General features: G+C 42.8%; 1 protein-coding gene across 1 annotated transcript; it reads right to left on the bottom strand.

The window, feature by feature from the left end:
• Positions 1–12,908: 12,908 nt before the first annotated feature.
• Positions 12,909–18,554, bottom strand: LOC128565384 (calcitonin gene-related peptide 2-like). The gene is made up of 5 exons (XM_053561803.1): positions 18,466–18,554; positions 17,390–17,484; positions 16,226–16,363; positions 13,993–14,177; positions 12,909–13,187 (listed from the first exon to the last, which is right to left on the bottom strand). Exons 2-4 carry the CDS (start codon positions 17,473–17,475, stop codon positions 14,018–14,020), a joined length of 384 nt encoding a protein of 127 aa, XP_053417778.1. The 5' UTR covers positions 17,476–17,484; positions 18,466–18,554; the 3' UTR covers positions 12,909–13,187; positions 13,993–14,017.
• Between the last annotated feature and the right edge of the window lie 1,325 nt (positions 18,555–19,879).

The following is a 19,879-nucleotide window of genomic DNA, read 5'->3' as shown; positions in this document are numbered from 1 at the left end:
CTTCTCTTCTCTTCTCTTCTCTTCTCTTCTCTTCTCTTCTCTCTCTCCTCTCCTCTCCTCTCCTCTCCTCTCCTCTCCTCTCCTCTCCTCTCCTCTCCTCTCCTCTCCTCTCCTCTCCTCTCCTCTCCTCTCCTCTCCTCTCCTCTCTCTTTCTTTCTTTCTTTCTTTCTTTCTTTCTTTCTTTCTTTCTTTCTTTCTTTCTTTCTTTCTTTCTTTCTTTCTTTCTATCTTTCTTTCTTTCTTTCTTTCGAGACAGGGTCTTATGCTGTCATCCAGTCTGGTGTGCAATGGCACAATTATAGCTCACTGCAACCTCAAACTCCTGGGCTCAAGTGATCCTCTTGCCTCAGCCTCTGCAGCAGCTGGGACTATGGAGCCAAGGAGTTTTTCCATTTTCAATAGAGACAAGGGTCTCACTCTTGCTCAGGCTGTTCTCCAACTCTTGAGCCCAAAAAATTCACTTGCCTCAGCCTTTCAGAGTTCTCGTATTACAAGCCTGAGCCACAATGCCTGGCTGAAATTTGGGACTTCAAACTGATGTAATGGAATGAGATTCTTAGAAACCTTGAGAGGCAGTGAACATATTTTGTCTGTGGGAAAATTGTGTGAATCACTGGGTATCAGAGGATGGACTCTGCAAGGCCCCCCAGATTCCCACCTCCTCGTGTATATTTCATGTATAATAATCCCTTCCACTTGACTCGGCCTGTGAATATGATGGTTGCCTCTCCCACGATTAGGTTACTTCAGATGGCAAAGTGAAGGGATTTTTGCATATTTGATTAAAATCCTAAAGCCATTGATTTTGAGTTAATCAAAAGTGAGCTTATAATCAGTGGGTTTGGCTTAATTAGGCGAAAACATCTAAAAGAGGACTGGTCTTTTCTGAAGAGAAACAGTGCTTTGCTTGTCTTGAAGAAGCAAGCCATCAAGAATTCTACAGCTCCATGGAAGTCAATTCTTACTATGTTCATCACTTAACCAGTTCTGCTTTCCATATAATTGCAGGGACAATTTTGCCTACTTTCTGCCCCTACACGATGGGGATTTCCCTTCCTCTAATTTCCAATAAGGTCCCTTCCTTCCTCTACGTCCTCACTAGCAGTGCCCTTTAACAACCATGTGAGCTTGGAGGAGAACACTAGACCTCAGATGAGACTATAGTCCTGGTTTGACACCTTGATTGCAGCTATCTGAGTTCCTAAACAAAGGACTCCGCTAAGAGGTACCTGGACTCCTGACCCCTGGAAACTGTGAGGTACTTAGTAAATGTGTGTCGTCCTAAGCCTCTGAGTCTGCAGTAACTTATCATACAGCAATAAACAACTAATAAAGCTGGAATGAAGGCAGTGACTGTGAGACTTTGTAAGTGTAAGAAAAGTTCATGCAATCTTTTTGCAAAAATAACCTGCCTTCTGATTGGGTGGGGACAAAGTGTGATGGAGAGGAAAAAGTCGGGGATGATTTCCAGAAGTGAGCAGCTCTTTGGACAGTAATGTCATTAATGGGCGGCAGCAGAGGTTTGTGAAAGCAAAGTTCTTTGACTTTGCAATCAGAGTGAGTTTAATTCCCAGCTTTTCCACTTACGGATTCTGTAACCTCTCTGATGCTGAGTTCTTTCATCTATAAAAATAATCTTCACAAAAGAGTTACAAGAATTCAATTAGCTCTCAGTAAATAGAAGCTATCATAATCATTATTAGGAGTATTAAAAACAATCAAGATCAGGAACTCTAGATATGGAGATGGAGTACCCGAGGTCAGTATTGGACTTGTGGCATTTAAATGGCTCTTGAGAAATCTAGATGACCAATAAGTGCCACACAAAAGAGGTAGACACACAAAAAGAGTAGTAATAGTAGGCTCTGCATTTAAAGAGTTAGGTTAGGGTTTAAAAGAAGTAAAGAATGTATAGAGTTTGTAATTCTAGTATATAGTAGAAGCTTTACAAAATGGAAACCACTATTATTACGAGGAGAGAAATATGGCAGTGGCTTCAGTAGAAGGGAAAAGGGAGGATTGAGGAAAGGTATGTGTTTTGTGTATGGTAGGGAATGACAGGAATTTTGTGGGGTCTGAGGAAGGAGCTGATAAAAGGAATCTAATGGAGGAAAGTTGTGAACGAAGTGGGAGGGGAACATAACTTAAGAAGCAGTGGATGGTCTTGTCTCCCTCTGTCAAAGGAGAAAAGAATGAGTGTAGAAATAGTTTTGGAAATGGAACAAAGTTGACAGAGTTTGTACATGGCCTCAAATCCCAACTCTGTCACTTTTTAGTCATGTCACATGTCAATGTTTTTTCACTCTTTAGACACTTCGCTTAGGATAATGGTCTCCAGTTCCATCCATATTGTTGCAAAAGGCATTAAGTCATCTTTCATATGTGGCTGGTAGTACTCCATGGTATACAATCCCACTAGTGGATATTTACCCAAAATAAAAGAAGTTATTTTATAAAAAATACACCTGCACATAAATGTTTATTGCAGCACAATTCACAATTGCAATAAGTGCCGTAACTCCCTGTTTCTTAAACTGCTCTTCAGCTGTTATGTGGTAAATAGATAACTGCTAGTGACTCTCTGGAATGAATAGACCTGATTTGTAGCATTTCCCCATTTCTACTGTGTAAATGCTCCCAATATCACTGATTTCAAACTACCAGTGAGATGTCACTGAACACAGAATTAGGAAGGGATGCCAGCAATTGGCTTCCCTGAGTTAATGCGAGCAGGCTCCAGCAATGCTGTTGATACTACAACCATGCCACTGGTCTCTCTGCCTGAGTGCTGTGCATGTTCCGCCCTCCCCCTCCTTCCGCTTTCTTTCAAAGTTCGGATCTCTGATCAAAGGTTATTTATTTATTTATTTATTTAGAGACAGAGTCTCACTTTGTCACCCTTGGTAGAGTGCTGTGGTCTCATAGCTCAGCAACCTCAGACTCTTGGGCTCAAGAAATTCTTTTGCCTGGGCCTACAGGCACCTGCCACAATGCCTGGCTATTTTTAGAGATGAAGTTTTTCTCTGGCTCTGGTTGGTCTCGAACTTGTGAGCTCAGGCAACTTGTGAGCCCACCTCTGCCTCCCAGAGTGCTGGTATTACACGTGAGCCACCAGGCTGGGCCTTAAAGGTTATTTCTTAATGTGACCCTGTAGTTCATACAAATGTATAAAGTTACAAATTGTAAATGGAAACAAAAGACAGGAAATGTTCATCTGGGACTTATAAAGGCATACTGTCAACAACTGGGTGGCCCACAGATTGAGGATTAGCATGGAGGGGCCAGAGAAAGGCCATGGATGAGCTGAATTATCTGATAACTCTTGGGAATCAGCTGAGTTTGGCACCACCTGAGTCGAAGCCATACATTTCCCACAGGCAGGCCCAACAGTTCTTGGCAGCTCTCAGGCCTGGTGTGTGTAATGTTATTTTCTGGCTTCTCCAATGTTCTGTGAAGTTGCCCCTAGTGGCCTGGGTCCTACCCTATCCCCAGCCTTCAAGAGACTGAAGGATGAACAGCCTTAGTGATTTTGCCCTGCCCTGGCACCACCGCTTTTTTTGAAATCCTCAGCCTTAAGAGCAGCCATGTTCTGTTCTCCCCAGAAATCCAGTCATCAGTGATCAGGAAGCAGATCTCTAGGCAAGTTGGTGTTCCTCAGTGAGGTTCTTGGAGGAATCTGGACATTTCACAGGAACTGTATGGCATCCAACTGCAAGCTGGTCCAGTTTTAAGCCTCTCAGCATCCAGCATGAGTTTTTAGTAACTTCCTCTTTCTGGATACGAGGACTGATAGTTCTCATTTGCAGAGGGGAGAAAGTTGACATGCAATGATTGACCAGCTCATCCAGGCGTTTTTTACTTCTTGTTTCCCCAGTTGCTCCATTTACCTGGCAGAATCCTGTGTATTTTTAAATATTGGATATGATATTTTGCAAAGAAACATTTTCTATTCTGGATTAAATTAGACCACAGCTTTCTGTGACTACTACAAGGATAGCATTTATCCCACTGGGTTCTAATTGCTTCCTTCCTTCCTGTCACAAATACTTACGAAGCATCAGCTAGACTTGATGCTACAGTAAGTGTTATGATGGAGAGCAATAAGGATATAGTCCTTGTGTGAATGTCTAAAAGGGAGTAGGAATTAATCAAATAATCATTAGAATAAGTGCACAAACTAAAACTGAAATGGTGAGCTAGAAGGAAGGTACTTCTGCCATTTGAAATCAAATAAGAAAGTAATATAACCTAGACTCAGGGGTGGTAGTCTGGGCAGGTTTCCCTAAGGAAGCAATGCTTAGCTAAGATGTGAAGATGAGTAAGTTGACTGGAGATAGGGAGGATAAGGGGACCCCAGATCAAGACCCTGTGGCAGGAAGGACATGCTGGATGTGATTCCCTGAATGAATGGCACTGTAACTGGGGTTCAGAGTGGGAGGGAGAGCATGATGAGAATGAGGCTAGAATAATAGGTGCCACATTATATGTAGCTTTGTGGAGTATATTAAATGTTTTACACATATATAGGATGTGGCACCTTGTTGGCTACTTGTATGAAGGCAAGAAACCACACCTACACAAACTTCCTAGATCTATAGATGAGACAAGCTCTCCAGGAAGTCACTAAAGCACCCCTCTTTACGGACATAATTAATCTTATCATTGTCCTGGCAAGACTGAGTGGGAGAGATGAGGCCCAAATTTATAGTACATGGCTCAGGGCCGTACCAGAAGTGGGGGCAAGACATTTGTTAGTACTACCTATCACTTACATGCTGCAGTGGCCACAGGGATATCCAAAAAGTTTTGCTGAGAGCAGTGATAACTGAGGATATCTGAGCATCCAAATTGAAGAGTCTTATCACCCCACTTCCAGATAATATTCTTGAGACTAAATAGATAATTGTCTAGGATGGTTTCAGCTAATGAGATGACTTGTAGAAAACCAAGTCCAGGTAGGTAATTCATAGTTTAAATAAAACAAAGAGATTTCCTTTAAATCCCTGACAATTAATACCCAGTTCTTCCTTTAGAGGTCTGGTCTCAGTAATAGCTACATCTCTCTGGAGAGTAAGCTCAATAATGAATCTCTTGAGAACCAAATGAAGCAGGACAGCAGAGAAAGTGAGTTCTGCTCACTTTTGGGGTATAGTCAAAGGGATCCAAAGATAGAATGAGCTACCTCAGTAGACAGTGACCTCAAAAATAAGGCAGAAGACCACTGGGAGATATGGAAAATATTCAAACATGTGGTTGTTCTACTGGACTTAATAGTTTCTTTCCACCATGAGAATCATAGAGGCAGAAAGAATGACAGGAAACAGTCGATATAGAACAGAGAGAAATGAGACATCAGAGAGAGAAAAAGGGTGCCAGTAAAAAGCACTCGTTAATTAGGAGAACAGAAGGATTTAATTTCATTTACAGTGGAAGCAGCTTATACTATTGTACCTGATCTGATCTGGGCTTGGGAACCAGGGGAGAGAGCTCTGACAATGCATCCTCCTGTCTAGAAATTGTGGCCTCCAACTTGAGCTCAGGTCTGCACCTCTTGTCAACTCCTTTGACTGTGCTTTCCAGATTTTGGGAATTGAATTAGAGTTATCATAGGTATTAGGATAGGTATTAACTATCCATTACTGTGGAATAAGTTACCTCAAAACTTAGCAGCCCCATACTACAAATACTTATTATCTCATCCAGTTTCTGAGGGTCAGAAATCTGGAAGAGGCTAGCTGGGTGGTTCTAGCTCAGAGCCTCTCATGAAGATGTAGTCACACCCTCAGTTGGGGGCTCCAGGCATTTCAAAGCTCAGTGGGGCCTGGGTAATCCACTTCTGAGTCCATACACTTGGTTTTTAGCCGGCATCCATTCCTCATTGGTCATTGGTTGAAGCTCTCCATTCTTTTAGCCAGCGTCCGTTCCTCATTGGTCATTGGTTGAAGATCTCCATTCTTTTAGCCAGCGTCCGTTCCTCATTGGTCATTGGTTGAAGATCTCCATTCTTTTAGCCAGCGTCCGTTCCTCATTGGTCATTGGTTGAAGATCTCCATTCTTTGACATATGGGCTTCTTCCCAGCCTATCCAAGTGGCCTAATGACATGGCATCTAGCTTCCCATGGAGAAAGTGATCCATTAGGGGGAGAAAAGAGAGCAAGTGAGTGAAACAGAGTTTATCAAGAAGCAATATAGTAATTATAGCAAGCAATATAGTTAGTTTAGCAAGCTAGTGATTGCTCAGGGAAACCTTAAGGGCAGATCTCAGTAGACAAGAAAAGAAGCAAAATGGTAGAAACAAATCAGCCTGGAAAACTTTTGACAGGAGATGGAGAAACTAAGACACTGAGAGATTAAATGATTGGCCAAAACCATACAGCTATTAGATTCATCCCAAGAGGCAAACCTGATCATGGGCTATCTAGCTTTTTTAGCTCTAGAGTCTGCTCTCCTAAACCACTCAACTGCCTGTTTTGTTTTGTTTTGTCATCTTCTGGCAAAGTAACAAACTTCTCTTTCCTTTTCCTCAAACAGCTTGCTTCTCTTTTTTCTGATGTGGCTTTTGGGGACAAGAGCAGAACTTTCAGTAATACTTTCCTATAGAAAGTACAAAAAATTTATTAGAAAAAGAAAGTGTTACAGAAACTAACACACACTTCAAAGATTGAAATTATCAGCTTAGTATAGGCAAAATTGCATCAAGGCTGTCAATTTCGGAAAAGTAGATTTTAATTTCTTTCACAGAAACTTTGTTTAAATACCTCTAAAGGCTTAGCTTTTTGATCTATATTATGGGGTTATAGTTCTGCAAATATAATAAAATTATATAAAATCCAAAAAAAAAAAAAAAAAGAAAGAAAAGATAAAAGAAGAAGCAGGCTAGTGGTTTAGGAGAGGAGACTCTGGAGCTGGAGGAGCTGGATAGCCTAGAATCAGGTTTGCATCTTGGCATGAATCTAATAGCTGTATGGCTTTGACTAACCATTTAATCTCTCTGCAAAATGGGGCTTATGATAGTACCTACTTTATATGGTTGTTATAAAGATTACAAGAGTTAATATCTCAAAGGCACTTATTATAGTGTGTGGCATATAATAAGCACTTAAAAACTTTAACTGAAATAAACTTATTTACCTCAACATTTGGAAATGTATTATTTGTATTAATAAATCAAAAGAGAAAAACCATAAGATAATATTGTTAGATGCCAAAAAGTATTTGATAGAATTTAATATCCATCTACGATTTCAAAAAATAGTTAGTACACAGTAAGAAGGAAGATATGTCTTAAAATGATGAAGAATCTTCTTCTGAATTTTTCAGCCTTCATCTTCAAAGATTCCTACTGTTGCCATTTTTATCTTGACATTGCTTAAGTTCTGGCTGATTCAATGAGAGCAAAAAAAGAGATTTGTTATTATTTATAGATAATAACAAGTGTCTACCTGGAAAGCCCAATACCAATCAAAATCCAAATAGGGTTTTAAAAATTGGTAATTATTTAAACTTTCTTCTAGAAAAATAAACGTGAAAATTGTTAAGCGCATTTTGAAAAAGAAGAGTATGAGAGTTTCTTAACTCTACTAGCTATTAAACTATGTTGCTGGTGCACAGATCTATGAGTGGAATAAAAAACAAGAAGGCCAGAAGAAGATCAGCATATGATAAGCATGGCATTTCAAATCAACTGAAGACATGTTGGTTTATTCAATAAATGGTATTGGCACAAGTGGACAATATCTAATAATTAATAAAATCTATCACCCTTTTATGGGTACAACCATTGTACAATTTCTGAGATCCATAATATCATCAGGGAATGTTCACAGAGCCAATTTGGAACCATGTACTAGGAGGTGATTTTATAAACTTATGGTTTACTGAGAATGGTGCATTAATCCTCGGGCAGCAAATTTTCATTAATTGTTTGAAATAATTTAAGGCTATCTTTTTAGGTGCACGTGTTTATTCTGTTCATGGTAAATATATCTTCTTGCTCTATTATTCCTCTTTCTGCTCTATAATGCATTTCCTTCTTTTATAAGGCATTGTTTTGCCTTGAATTCTAGTTTAGCCATATATTAAGAAGTTGGCAATTTATTTTTGTTCATATTTGTCTTGCATATCTTTCCCCACCCTTTTATTTTAATCCATTTTGAATCCTTTTGTTCTAAAACTTCTTTTGTGGAATACACATTGCTAAATCCCTAAAAAATACAACCTGATAAGTTGGTCTTTTCATTGGTGACTTTAACTAAGTAAAATTATTTTAAAGCTGTATAAGCACTTATCGGTTCTATCATTTTTCACATGGCATGTTCACTGTATATTTTTGGCATCTTCTTTCCAATTTTGCATTGAATAGAACAGATTCTCTTTGGCTAGTTTAAAAGGTATTCATTTCTTTTATTTTCCTCAACTTCAAAAAGACACATATCTATGTTTATTTGTATTAAATGTGAATAGAATGAAATGAATATATACCAACTACTCAGCTTAGAAAATAAAACCTTTGGAAATAAAACCTTGGCAGAAGGTGTCTGTCTATCCCTCTTCATGACATTTCCTGCCCATTCCCTTAAAATTATTTACTCTTTTGAATGTGATCCTTATAATCCCTATCATGGCTTCATAGTTTTGCTATGTATATGTGTCCCTAAATTATGTATAGTATTGTTATGCATCATCTAGTATGCATCCTTTGTAACACTTTATTTTGCACTCAGCATTATGTGTGAGATTTATTAAAAGTTGATACATATATTTATATTCAGTGCTGTGCAATGTATTATGCATATCCATTACATGAATAAACCACAATTAGTTTATCTAAGATATGTATTATTCCATTTCTGCAGCAGAAGGCTGAAATGGAGACAAAACAAACATCCTTATGACAGTTATAGGAAGACAAAGTGGAAATGATTACCAAAATAAATTAGGAAAGAGAAAGAAGTAAATTTGACAAATTGGACATTCAGTAAATTAACCTACAGCTCAATGAGAGGAAAAACAAGCTGTGGTAGCAAAAACAATTCTATCTACTAATGCTCCTGTATTAGTCTGCTCAGGCTGCCATAACAAAATACTATAGACTAAGTGGCTTAAATTAGAGATTAATTTTTTCATAGTTCTGGAGGTTGGAAGATCAAAATCAAGGTGCCATCAAGATTGGTCTCCGGTGTGGCTTCTTCTTGCAGATGGCTTGCCTTCTCACTGTGTCCTTACCTGGCCTTGTCCCTGTACGTACAAGCATGGAGAGAGACAGAGCAGGCTCTCTTGTAAGAACACCAGTCTTATCAGATTAGGGTCCGACTCTTATGACCTCTTTAACCTTAATTACCTCCCTAAAGGCTCTATCTCCATATACATGAACAGTCACATTGGGAGTTAGGGCTTCCCATCAGGGATGGCCAACCTTTTTTCTTCTCTGCCACATATTGGAATAATAAGAGTTGTCCTGAGCCACACGTTAAATACACAAACACTAACGAAAGCTGATGAGCAGAAAAAAAAGAAAAAAAGAAAAGGAAAAGTTCCATGCATACTGCATACTTTTCATGATATCCAACAGATATTCAACCCCACAAATAAAAAACAGTCTTGAAATCGTCTGCAGGTGCCCCCCCCGAATGTTGAGAGGATACAGTTCTGTCCATAACACCCTCAAAATAGTATGAATCATTGAACCATTGCCATAACAGCATATGAAAACAACCTCAATTTCAAGAGCTTACAATAACAAATATTTATTTTTCTTGCTCATGGGTTTTTGTGAGCTAGTTTGGATGAAGTTGATCTCAGCCAGTGTTGGTCAGGCATAGACCAAGCCTGGCCATATTTAGGTCCACATGTCTCATGTTGGAGCCCAAGCTAACAAGGCAAAGGATACTGCTGTTGTCTGAATGCGTCTCTCAAATTTCATATATTCAGAACCTAATCCCAAAATTCATTTCTTCATTAAAGGATGATCTTGGGAGGTAATTAGCATTAAATAAGGTCATCAGCATGGAGCGCCCATGATGGGACTGATGACTATAAGAAGAGAAGGAGAGACCTGAGCTGACACACATGCTCTTGCCTTTTCACCATATGATGTCCTCAGCCACGTTAAGATCAGGCAAGGAGGCCCTCACCAGATGTCAGCATTATTCTCTCGATCCTCCCAGCATCCAGAACTATAAGAAATACAATAATTGTTCTTACAAATTACCCAGATTGTGGTATTTTGTAATAGCGATGCAAAGTGGATGAAGGCAGACACCTAGATTGTGTTCTTTTCATGGCAATAGCAGAAGCATAAGAACCCAAAACCAACCACACAAACCTATTTCAAGCCTCCACTTGCACCATGTCTACCAATATCTCATTAGTTAAAACATGGTTAAAACATGGCTAAGTCAAGAGTCATGGAGTAGAGAAGTCAACTTCACCCTACCCATGAAGCCATGGCAATGATGAGGGTACATAATAATACTGAGTACAGTGTAGAATTGGGAGCAATAATTAAATCAGACACAGCATATATACTGAGACTCTGATTGTTTGGGATGAGCCATAATTGGCATTAAAAGACATTATTTTTCTGCAATGGCCTGTTAAATAGTAAAGACTAATGCTGCAGCCACAGCAAAAGTCATTGTTTCTCCATCGCTGTGCTTTGATTACCTTATGACCTTCTTAGATCTATTCTTAAGTTCCTGACCCAGTAAACCCTATGCTTTGTTTTGGGATCCAAATTAACCACACTCTTTCACTCTGTGACTTCTGGGTTATTTTCGAAATATCCACAGGGTACTAGTATGAATTCAGTACAGTATTAGCTTTATTATTGGTGAAGTGTCCCTGGATCCAGGATTAAAATGATCTTCCTGCTATTTCCCCTTCTAATTTGAATCTAACCCATCATAGCTGTCACACCTAGACAGTGCCCTGCCTATCTGCTTTGTTTACTGCATGGGAAGAAGAAGGAGGAGGAAGGGGAGGAGGAGAAGAACTGGCCAGAAGTAATCAAGTAGAAGAGAAAAGTGGGTTTAGAAGTGTGTCTAAACTGAAAAAATAGCCTGAATGAAAGCCTTGAATTATGGACAAACTAGTAGCCATTGAAGTCTTCAGGTAGTTGAGGCATTAAATACCCAAGTATTATAATTGCTGAAAATTAAGTCTCTTGGACAATTTAGCCTAAAGAAAATCAATCCCAGAGGGAGCCTGAGAGTTGAGCACAAACATAAAGGGAAGAGGACAACTCTGTTCATTCAGTCAATCAGTAAATATTTATTGAATGCTACCTTGTTCCAGGCATACTGTTCCCCGTATCTAGGGATAGGATAATTAACAAAATAGCCATAACCCTGCCCATAGGATCCTTACATCTATGGCCTTACAAACAGCAAACAAATAAGCAAAATATGTAGTATGGTAGGAGGTAATAAGTAAGTAAGCAGTAAGGTGAAAAAAATTAAGAAAAGGAGGGCTAAGGTATGTTGGTGGGGTGCAATTTTGGAAAGGATAACCAGGCTATCTTTATGCTTGAGTAAAGATCAGGAGGGGATGGGAGCTATGGGATGTGTGTTCTTCGCAGAGGTACCAGCACACGTAAAGATTACTGTGGTGGAGTGCAGGAGATAGACCTGGAGGAATATTATGAAGGCCAGTGTTTGGGAGTATGAGGAATAGGAGATGTGGCCAGGCAAGTAATGGGAATGGTGGTGAGAGGAGAGGAGGGTAAGATCAATTTGGACCTTGTGAGCTATTGCAATGCCTTAGGTGTCTGCTCAGTGTGAGTGGGAGTCATTGGAGTGTTTTGAACATCAGAGAGATGTGGTCTGATATACCTTTTATAGCAACGGTTGAACTATTGAGCGCAAACTGAAGGGGAGAAAGAAACATAATTCTATGTGATCCTGAGAAAATAATTAGAGTTGGTGTGTAAAAGGGGTTGACATTTCTAACTAACTAACTAAGCTAATTAACTCACTGCTGGTGAAACTGACTACCTGGTCACTTGGGAGTTATACTCGCAGTTTGTCACTTGTGGTCCCAGAGGATGCTACGGATGTTGATGCTGGGAAAATTCCTACATGATATTCCAGCTTTCTTCTAACATTGAGGGTCTGTGACTCTACAGCTTGTATTATCTCATCCTCCTCTGAATAGAATTCAAGCTGCTTGAGTGCAGGAAGTTTTTTCTGTTCTGTGCAGTTCATTGCTCTATTCCCAGTGCTTAGAATAGTGTGCAGCATATAGCAGGTATGCAGTATTTGTGAAGTATATGAATGCCTTCTATTAAACTTAATGCTGGCTCATGAGCAAGATCTTCTGTGCACCCCACAGAATAAACAAATTGGATTAGGTGGCATGTTGACCTTTCTAGGTTGGCTAGTCTGTGATCTCTGTTTCAAACTCTGAGCCATCATTTTTAAAGGACTTTGCAGGCCAAGAGTTACATGGAAGGGCTCTCAAGGGGATGAAGGGCTAGGATGGGAAAGAGCAAACCTATGTCAAGGTACATAGGTACATAGGTAACCACTGGGTCTGGCGACCAGAGAACTCTCTAAAAACAAATGTGAATTGTCTTCTTTGACACCCTCAAAGCTCTAATGCAATGAGGAATGTTTCAGGATGGATGGAAGATCCTTCCCAAGTGTGTTGCATTTGCTTCAGGTGAGTTAGTCAACAAGGAGCTTATAGGCTCCTGAAGCTCTCCTGGGAAAACAGTATAAATAGCAGCAGAGATTCTATTTAAGCATATTGAAAATACATTTTTAATTTTTATGAAGTTCACAGATGACAACATTGACATTTCTTGAAACAAATAGTCCTGTCCAGGCACAGCATTACCATGTGTCCCCGGACTCCCAAGAGGCAGTGATTTCATGTCCCCCTGAGGCTTAACAGAGCTGCCAATGTTAGCAGGATGGTTCAGAGAGCCACATTTGCTACCAGATAAGCCAAAGAGACGTGCTATCATATTTGTTGGATGTGGAATCAAATATGGGAACAATGGACAATATGTAACTGCAATGAGCTTATTCAGCATTTAGCTTTAGTTCCTTGCAAACAAGGAAGATAGTTTTCAATATCAAGGAGGATGCAAATATGGATGTCTTCCACAGAGCCTCGCCTACAAATTGCTTTCATCATTGCTTTCATTGCGCATTAAAAGAAGTAGACGTTGGCTTCCTTGTGACCTAGGAGGAAAGAAAACAAAAACTGCTAGAATTTAGTCACTTATTAATTGTCAGACTCTTGACATTTATTATCTCATTTACTCTTTATATTAGCGGTAGGAGGTGTGCACTTTTGTAGCCCTCGATTTACAGATAGGAAACTGAGGCTCAGAGTTAAGTTCTGGTCCCTAGTCATTTAGCTAGTAGAAGGCAAAACAGTTTTTGAACTCAAGTCTATGCTTTTCATTCAGAGGTGCATGACATTATAACATATACTCTAAAACAGTGTTTTTCAACCTTTTTTTTTTTAATCTCAGCACACCTGAACCTTCTACAGCACGCTTAAATGATGATTGACAAAAAAAGAAAAAGAGTTAAAAAAAGAATAGACTTACTGTGCTTGGAACTTCTTTTGAAAATCATTTAATTAATGATCTTTAAAAATTTTCATAGTGCACCTAAGATCCTCTCAGCACACCAGTTGAAAATCACTGCTCTAAAAGGATAGTGCTATTGTCTTTTAAATTCAAATGCTAGAATAACCACAATTGTAAAGGCAAGAAATAGTGTTTGAAATAAACAGTCTCTATATTTCCTAGCCTAATGATCTCAGCATTAGGAGGAGAGTTTGGAAAAATAGAGGATAATCCAAATTCTAGGGTTTCAGCTATTATTAGATCTTAGTGTCCTTTCTCCAGATACTGGTGTGGATACTTTCCCTTTTGAATTTTTCTCAACAATATGGTTCCTGGCAGGCTTAGAACATAAACTACCCCTGCAATACTTTGTCATCCATCCTCCCATCCCATAGTACAAAGGTGGTCACCTTCTTCCTGGAGGCATTTAGCTGCTCAGGCCTGAAGGTCCCTGCGACGCCGGCCAAAGGTATCAGACCCCACATTGGTGGGCACAAAGTTATTCTTCACTATACCTCCTGATCTGCTCAGCAAGCCTGCCAGCCGGTGAGTCACACAGGTGGCAGTGTTGCAGGATCTCTTCTGGGCAGTGATGCTGATTTTCAGGATGAAGAAACAATAAAAGATCTGCGACTGAGAGTTTGGGGGAGGAACCTGCCCCATGGGACCATTATGGTAAAGTTGCTGCTCTGAGAGGCACCAATTAACCTTAAGTGTTTCTCCTGAACACAATTATCAGAGCAGAAAATCGCAAGGCCATTAGGGAAAATGCCATGATCATTCCCCATAGACATCCTTAAGGACCTCAGAAAACCCAAAGGTGACTCTGGGTAACTGGCCATGGAACAGTGACCTTAATGGCTGATCTTTCCTGTGTAAATAGACTAAAAATTAGCAAAGATTTAGGAGACTAGAGTGAATATGGCACCATGCCCAACCCCATTCATAAGAACTGTAGAATCCATGCCCCAGTCACAGGCATCAAATAAAAATTCCCCCTTAGGAAAATAAAAATTCCCCAGTCTTACCTGGAAGAGGAACAGAGCGAATTCTGCAGCATCCGGTCCCAGAGGTGCTTACCTGCTTGTTAGCAGCCCCATTCTTGCTGCTTGAGCTCAGTCACAGAGACCAGTCTCTATACCCTGTGTCCAGCTACCCCAGGGTTAAGGCTACTTCTAAGTACATGCCCTAGACACCATGAAGTCTGGGTCATGGGCCAGAGAAATAATTGCCACAGCTTGGGTCTTTTTAGAAAAATAGTTTTATTCCCCAAATGACACACAGAAGCAAGACAAAAAAAGCTCTGCTATGGAATCCTCAGGGGGACTTAGGGCTGCCCTCACTCTCTGATCTCTTTTAGTGATTCTTTTCCAGCCTGTGAGTCCTACTCTTTCTCTTCCCACCTGAGGTTCCATACATGCTTTGTCATAAGGAAAGTCACTGAGGACAGACTGAAGAGCAACCAGAGAGGGACCACATGCATCAAATTATAGGAAAGAAGCAAGAAAGGAAATAAGAAAGGAAAGGAAGGCGTTTAGTTGGCACCCTGGGGCATGCCAATGTAAGGGCGGTGGTCTCTCTCCAACTTGCTGGCCATATCCCTTTTCTTGCCAGGTGCTCCAACCCCAATTGCAGTTTGGGGGAACGTGTGAAACTTGTTGAAGTCCTGCGTGTACATGCCCAGCATGCAAGTACTCAGATTACCGCATCGCTTAGATCTGGGGCTGTCCAGGCTGCAGGGAAAAGACATGCCAGACAATACATGCACCAAAGGCTGCCTCTGTTGACAGTCACGCAGAAGATTGGACTGTGTGGGAGCTCTTTGAGGGGAGCAGGAGGGACAGGCAGGGGGCAGCTCACACATCCTCTATTAAGAGAGCTCAGGGGTCCAGTGGGGTAGGGCAGTGTGGGGAAGGGCTCAGTGGGGGAGGGTGAGCTTTTCTGGCATTCTACATGCTGTTCAGACCCCCCATGCTCAGCAGAGGGATTCTTGGGGAGGATGCAGGTACAACAGACACCTCTTCCCAGGCAGTGCTGGGGCCAGGCTGGTCTCTGCTCAGGCTCAGGGAGTGCAGGGAGTGGGACTGGGTAAGGGTACCCTTCCTGGCTCAGTGACAACATGCATTTCTCCATGGATGCTGCACATATAGAGACCCGGGCCTACCTCAGATACTGCTCTAGTTGTCCCCACCCCCTGCAAGGGCTTCACCTTGAAAATTTGAAATGAAGGCTCCTTGCAGGGGTGAAAGATGTCATCTGCAGATGAACAAGGTGGAGCCAAATTTCTAAAATCTCCTGAGATACACCAGATGTATCCATGTTGCCCTTACCAGTCTTAATTCATCCTACCTGGGTGGTCTCCCGAGTACTGCAAAAGCATTCCCCCCAGTGACCATTCCATACCTCCCCATTTCATTTCCTCACAGCTTTCAGAAATGCAACTTTTTAATGTGTCTAACCACAGTCCTTCCAGCTACACTGGACTTCTGTCTCTCACAGAGCCTGAGAACAGCTGAGCCCCAGATCCTGTTGAACAATCATGGCCTGCTGGACCCTGGCCAGTGTGTTCTCTCCTACCTGGACTACCCTTCCTGAGTGTGAGGGGAGGGGAGGTCCTGTGCTGGGCAGCGTGGGGAGTCTTACCTGGAACCCTCTGTCTCCAGCTCCTGCTCCAGCTCACTCGCCTTCATCTGCACATAGTCCTGCACCAGTGCAGCCAGCAGGAGGCGCGCTTCCTCCTCACTGAGTGTAACCTGGTCTGGGCTGCTCTGCAGGTCCAATCTGTGAAAGGAAGCAATCCCAGTGCAGGCTGTGTGTCCCTGTCTGCCGAGTGCTGTGACATCACAGCTCACAGCAACCTCAAACTCGGGCTTAAGCGATTTTCTTGCTTCAGCCTTCCAAGTAGCTGGGACTATAGGCACCTGCCACATGCCTGGCTATTTTTTGGTTGTAGTTGTCATTGTTGTTGACAGGCCTGGGCTGGATTCAAACCCACCAGCTCTGGTGTATGTGGCTGGCGCCCTAGCTGTTGAACTACAGGTGCTGAGCCTGTGAAATCATTTTTAAAAATTAAATGATGAAGTTCTGAAAAAGTTTTCAATTTAATAAATTTGTATATGCATGAGAAATAGATCAACAGGTCACATATCAGATTTAATAAAGCAAATTTACTGACAAATTAGCATTTTAGGATGCGATTCATTTTTCAAGTCAAGGCTGAATTGGATAAATGGTTTAGGCTACAGATGTAAAAGTTTGCTAAAAAGCAAGTTTGCAAAAATTCATTGCAAACATTGAAAGCATTTTGTGAGGGTCAATGGGCTATATGAAATTTACAGTAAAGAATACTGTGTGTCTTATTACTACAGTGGAACATCCATAGTTGAGCACAGCCCCACATTAACCATCTCCTTAAGTTGACCTAATTTTCATAGACCTGACATGCACCACATGTATATATGAATACAGTAGGCCTAGTTCCTTACGTTGACCACCTCCGTGTGTTGACCAGTTTGTTACAATCCCTTGGGTGGTCAACTTACAGAAGTTCCACTGTATTTATAAATTGTGTGCGACATACTTTTCTATCAGAAAATTTAAAATTGCACACGAACTTCATGGACACCCTGTGTATATATGCTCCCGCCCTTCAAATCTCCCTTGCCACCCCTCTCCGGGCCACCCCCCCACCCCACCGCCCAGGCTTGTAAGCCATCAGCACACAACACCACAATTATGACACAAAGGAATTGTTTGATCCAACGGGCAGCAGGAGGGAAGTGTGCTCCTGGTTTCAGGCTATCTTACCTGTATGGCACTGCATGGAGGCTGCCTGCCTGGTACAGGACCAAGATGCTGAGAGCCAGGAAGGGGAAGAACTTCTGGAAGCCCATGACGCCCCTCTGCAAGGGAAGAATGATGTAACTACCTGCACCAGTTCAAAGTTCTACTAGCCCACAGACCTGGACGCTCGTCCTGCATCTGCCTTGCTGCTATTTCCCTGGTTTGGTGGCTTCACACTGGTCATTTCATTTCTCATCCTCTTTGTTTCCTCATCAGTGAAATCGACTGCTGGAAGGCCCGGTGGGCCTGCCACCTGCACAATTTGGCAAAGTTGGAGGAGCGTTCCTAAAGGGGACAGCTGGATGGGGAGGTCTCAGTTCTACCCCAAAGCCACACACAGGCACATAAACCTGTTAGCCAGGTCTCGGTGGAGGACACTCTCGGATCTCTCCCCCCTTCCCCAGCAGCTGCTCTCATAACGCAACCCAGAGCCGTCCTTGTCGGGGCTTCTGCACACACCTAAGTGGGGGTTATGTAGAGAGAGAAAAGAACCAATTTTATTGCTCAACTGCTCCACCCTCTGGCAACTTAGTCCCCTGCAATAACCAATCTTTAACAGAGTCTCAAGTTGGGATCTCTCGGCGCTCCGAGAGCCGGCGACTGGGGCTTGCAGTTTAGAGCTGCCTGTCGCTCGGTGGTTGCTACCCATTTGCGCTGGCTCAGATTTTCAACTAATATCATGGGGACCGCTAGACTCCAGACGCGATCCTCGCGGGCAACGTCTGCTACAGCAATCCCGAGTCCCTGCTCCGCGCACGGTGCCTGGGAAGCCCGAGCGTCTGGCGACTGGCTCGTGCATGTGTGCAAGAGGAGAGAGACGAAGTCCCAAGCCGGGCAAGGAGAGTGGAGCAAGGAGCTCCCGGAATGAGAGCTGGGGCGGAAACCTGGTTTGAATCCAGGACTAAACAGAGACTGTAAGAGACTGACACAGAAGTGGACAGACAGAATGAGAGTGGCAGAGAGGTAGACTAATGGAGGAGAGGGAGGAGAGGAGGAGAAGAAATAGAAGAACACACCTGAGCAGCAATCTCTGGGCTCACCTGGTGGACAGTGATTTGCAGCAGGGGCAGCGCGGTGTTGCGGTGGATCGAGTGCCTTGCAGAAGCGGTGGCGGCACTTGGGCTGGGCAGTGGCTCCGATGCCTCTCAGAGGGCGGCTGCTCTTATTCTCCCTTACAGTGTGTCGGGAGGGGTCCCTGGGCACGGAGCATCCAATGGTCGCAGGGGTCCAGTGGCCCCTTCCGGATTGCGTCACCTTAGTGCCTCCAGAACCATCCAGCCTCGTGGACTCACTTGTATTTGCATTGAGGTCATTAATGGAAGTGGGGGGGGGGCGGGCGGTGAGGGACGAACGAGAAACTCCCTTAAAGTGAGCGGGAATTTGAGACAGTTTGACGTCACTGGTCACTGTAGATTTCACCTCTAGTCACATTGGGTTTTGAATCTGCGCTCCACTCCACCCTCAGCTGTGCAGCTTGGAGAATAGAGTCCAGGACTGTGGGGCTCCTGGCTTCCCCAGTTCTGACCCTAGATCCTTGCCCAAGTGAGGTTTGAAGAGTTAACACGCTGGTGGGTGGATTTGGAGCCCCAAAAGGCTGTCTGACCCTAACTGGCACCACCCATTAGGGTCTTTGGCAGGAGATGAAGTTGGGAGCAAGAACTCTGTAGTCCTGAACTTAATTCCAGCTTCTAATTCAAGTCTTTGTGATCATGGGCAAGTAACGTCTCAATGTACTTAACTTTGAAGTGGGAACCCATAGTTCCATCTTGAAGAAAGGTTATGAGAAGTATCCCAGGGCCTGGCTCCCAGCCAGGTAGAAATCTAGAAGAGTTTCTTGGTCCACATAGGAGATCCCATAAAATCTCAATGAATACTTCAGAATTCCTACCTTGCCTGTCTTCCCCTGCACTCAAGTTGAGCGGTCCCAGGGTGCAGCTCAGATTTGTTACACGTGTGAAGAGGGGGCTGGTGCCCAGCTGGGTTTGAGGGGCCAGGAGCAAGGAACAGAGGCTTCCAGAAGCCTCCATCCAGACCTTTCGCCCTCTCCTCTTACCCTGCCATCCATCACCTCTCATTCAGTGCACCTGCCCAAAGCATTTGCACAGCTGCCCCTTTGCTTCAGGCTGGTGTTTGTCAAGATGTCCCAGTAGCATTTGTTTCCCGCCCGCTCCCCAACTCCGCACTCTGGTTCTCCACTAAAGAGCAGGCAAGTTCGACAGTGCTGTGGAGTCCCTGCCTAGATTAAAACTCACACTCACTTCCAGACGCCCTTGTCACGCAAACAAACTCGCTACGGTCTCTAAGCATGTGTGCATTCTGCCAGGCACAGATGCTCAAAAAACAGATACTGGCTCACAGGGGTATCCTGAGGGGTTCACTTTCCAGCGTGTCACTTGGTGTCTCCTGCAGTCGCATCCACACATTGGCGTGACGGCGACCTGCTCACATTATACT

The sequence above is a fragment of the Nycticebus coucang genome, chromosome 14, assembly GCF_027406575.1.
Source record: "Nycticebus coucang isolate mNycCou1 chromosome 14, mNycCou1.pri, whole genome shotgun sequence".
NCBI lineage: Eukaryota > Metazoa > Chordata > Mammalia > Primates > Lorisidae > Nycticebus > Nycticebus coucang.
The sequence above is the reverse complement of the archived record's forward strand: the minus strand, read 5'-3'. Positions and strand labels throughout refer to the sequence as shown.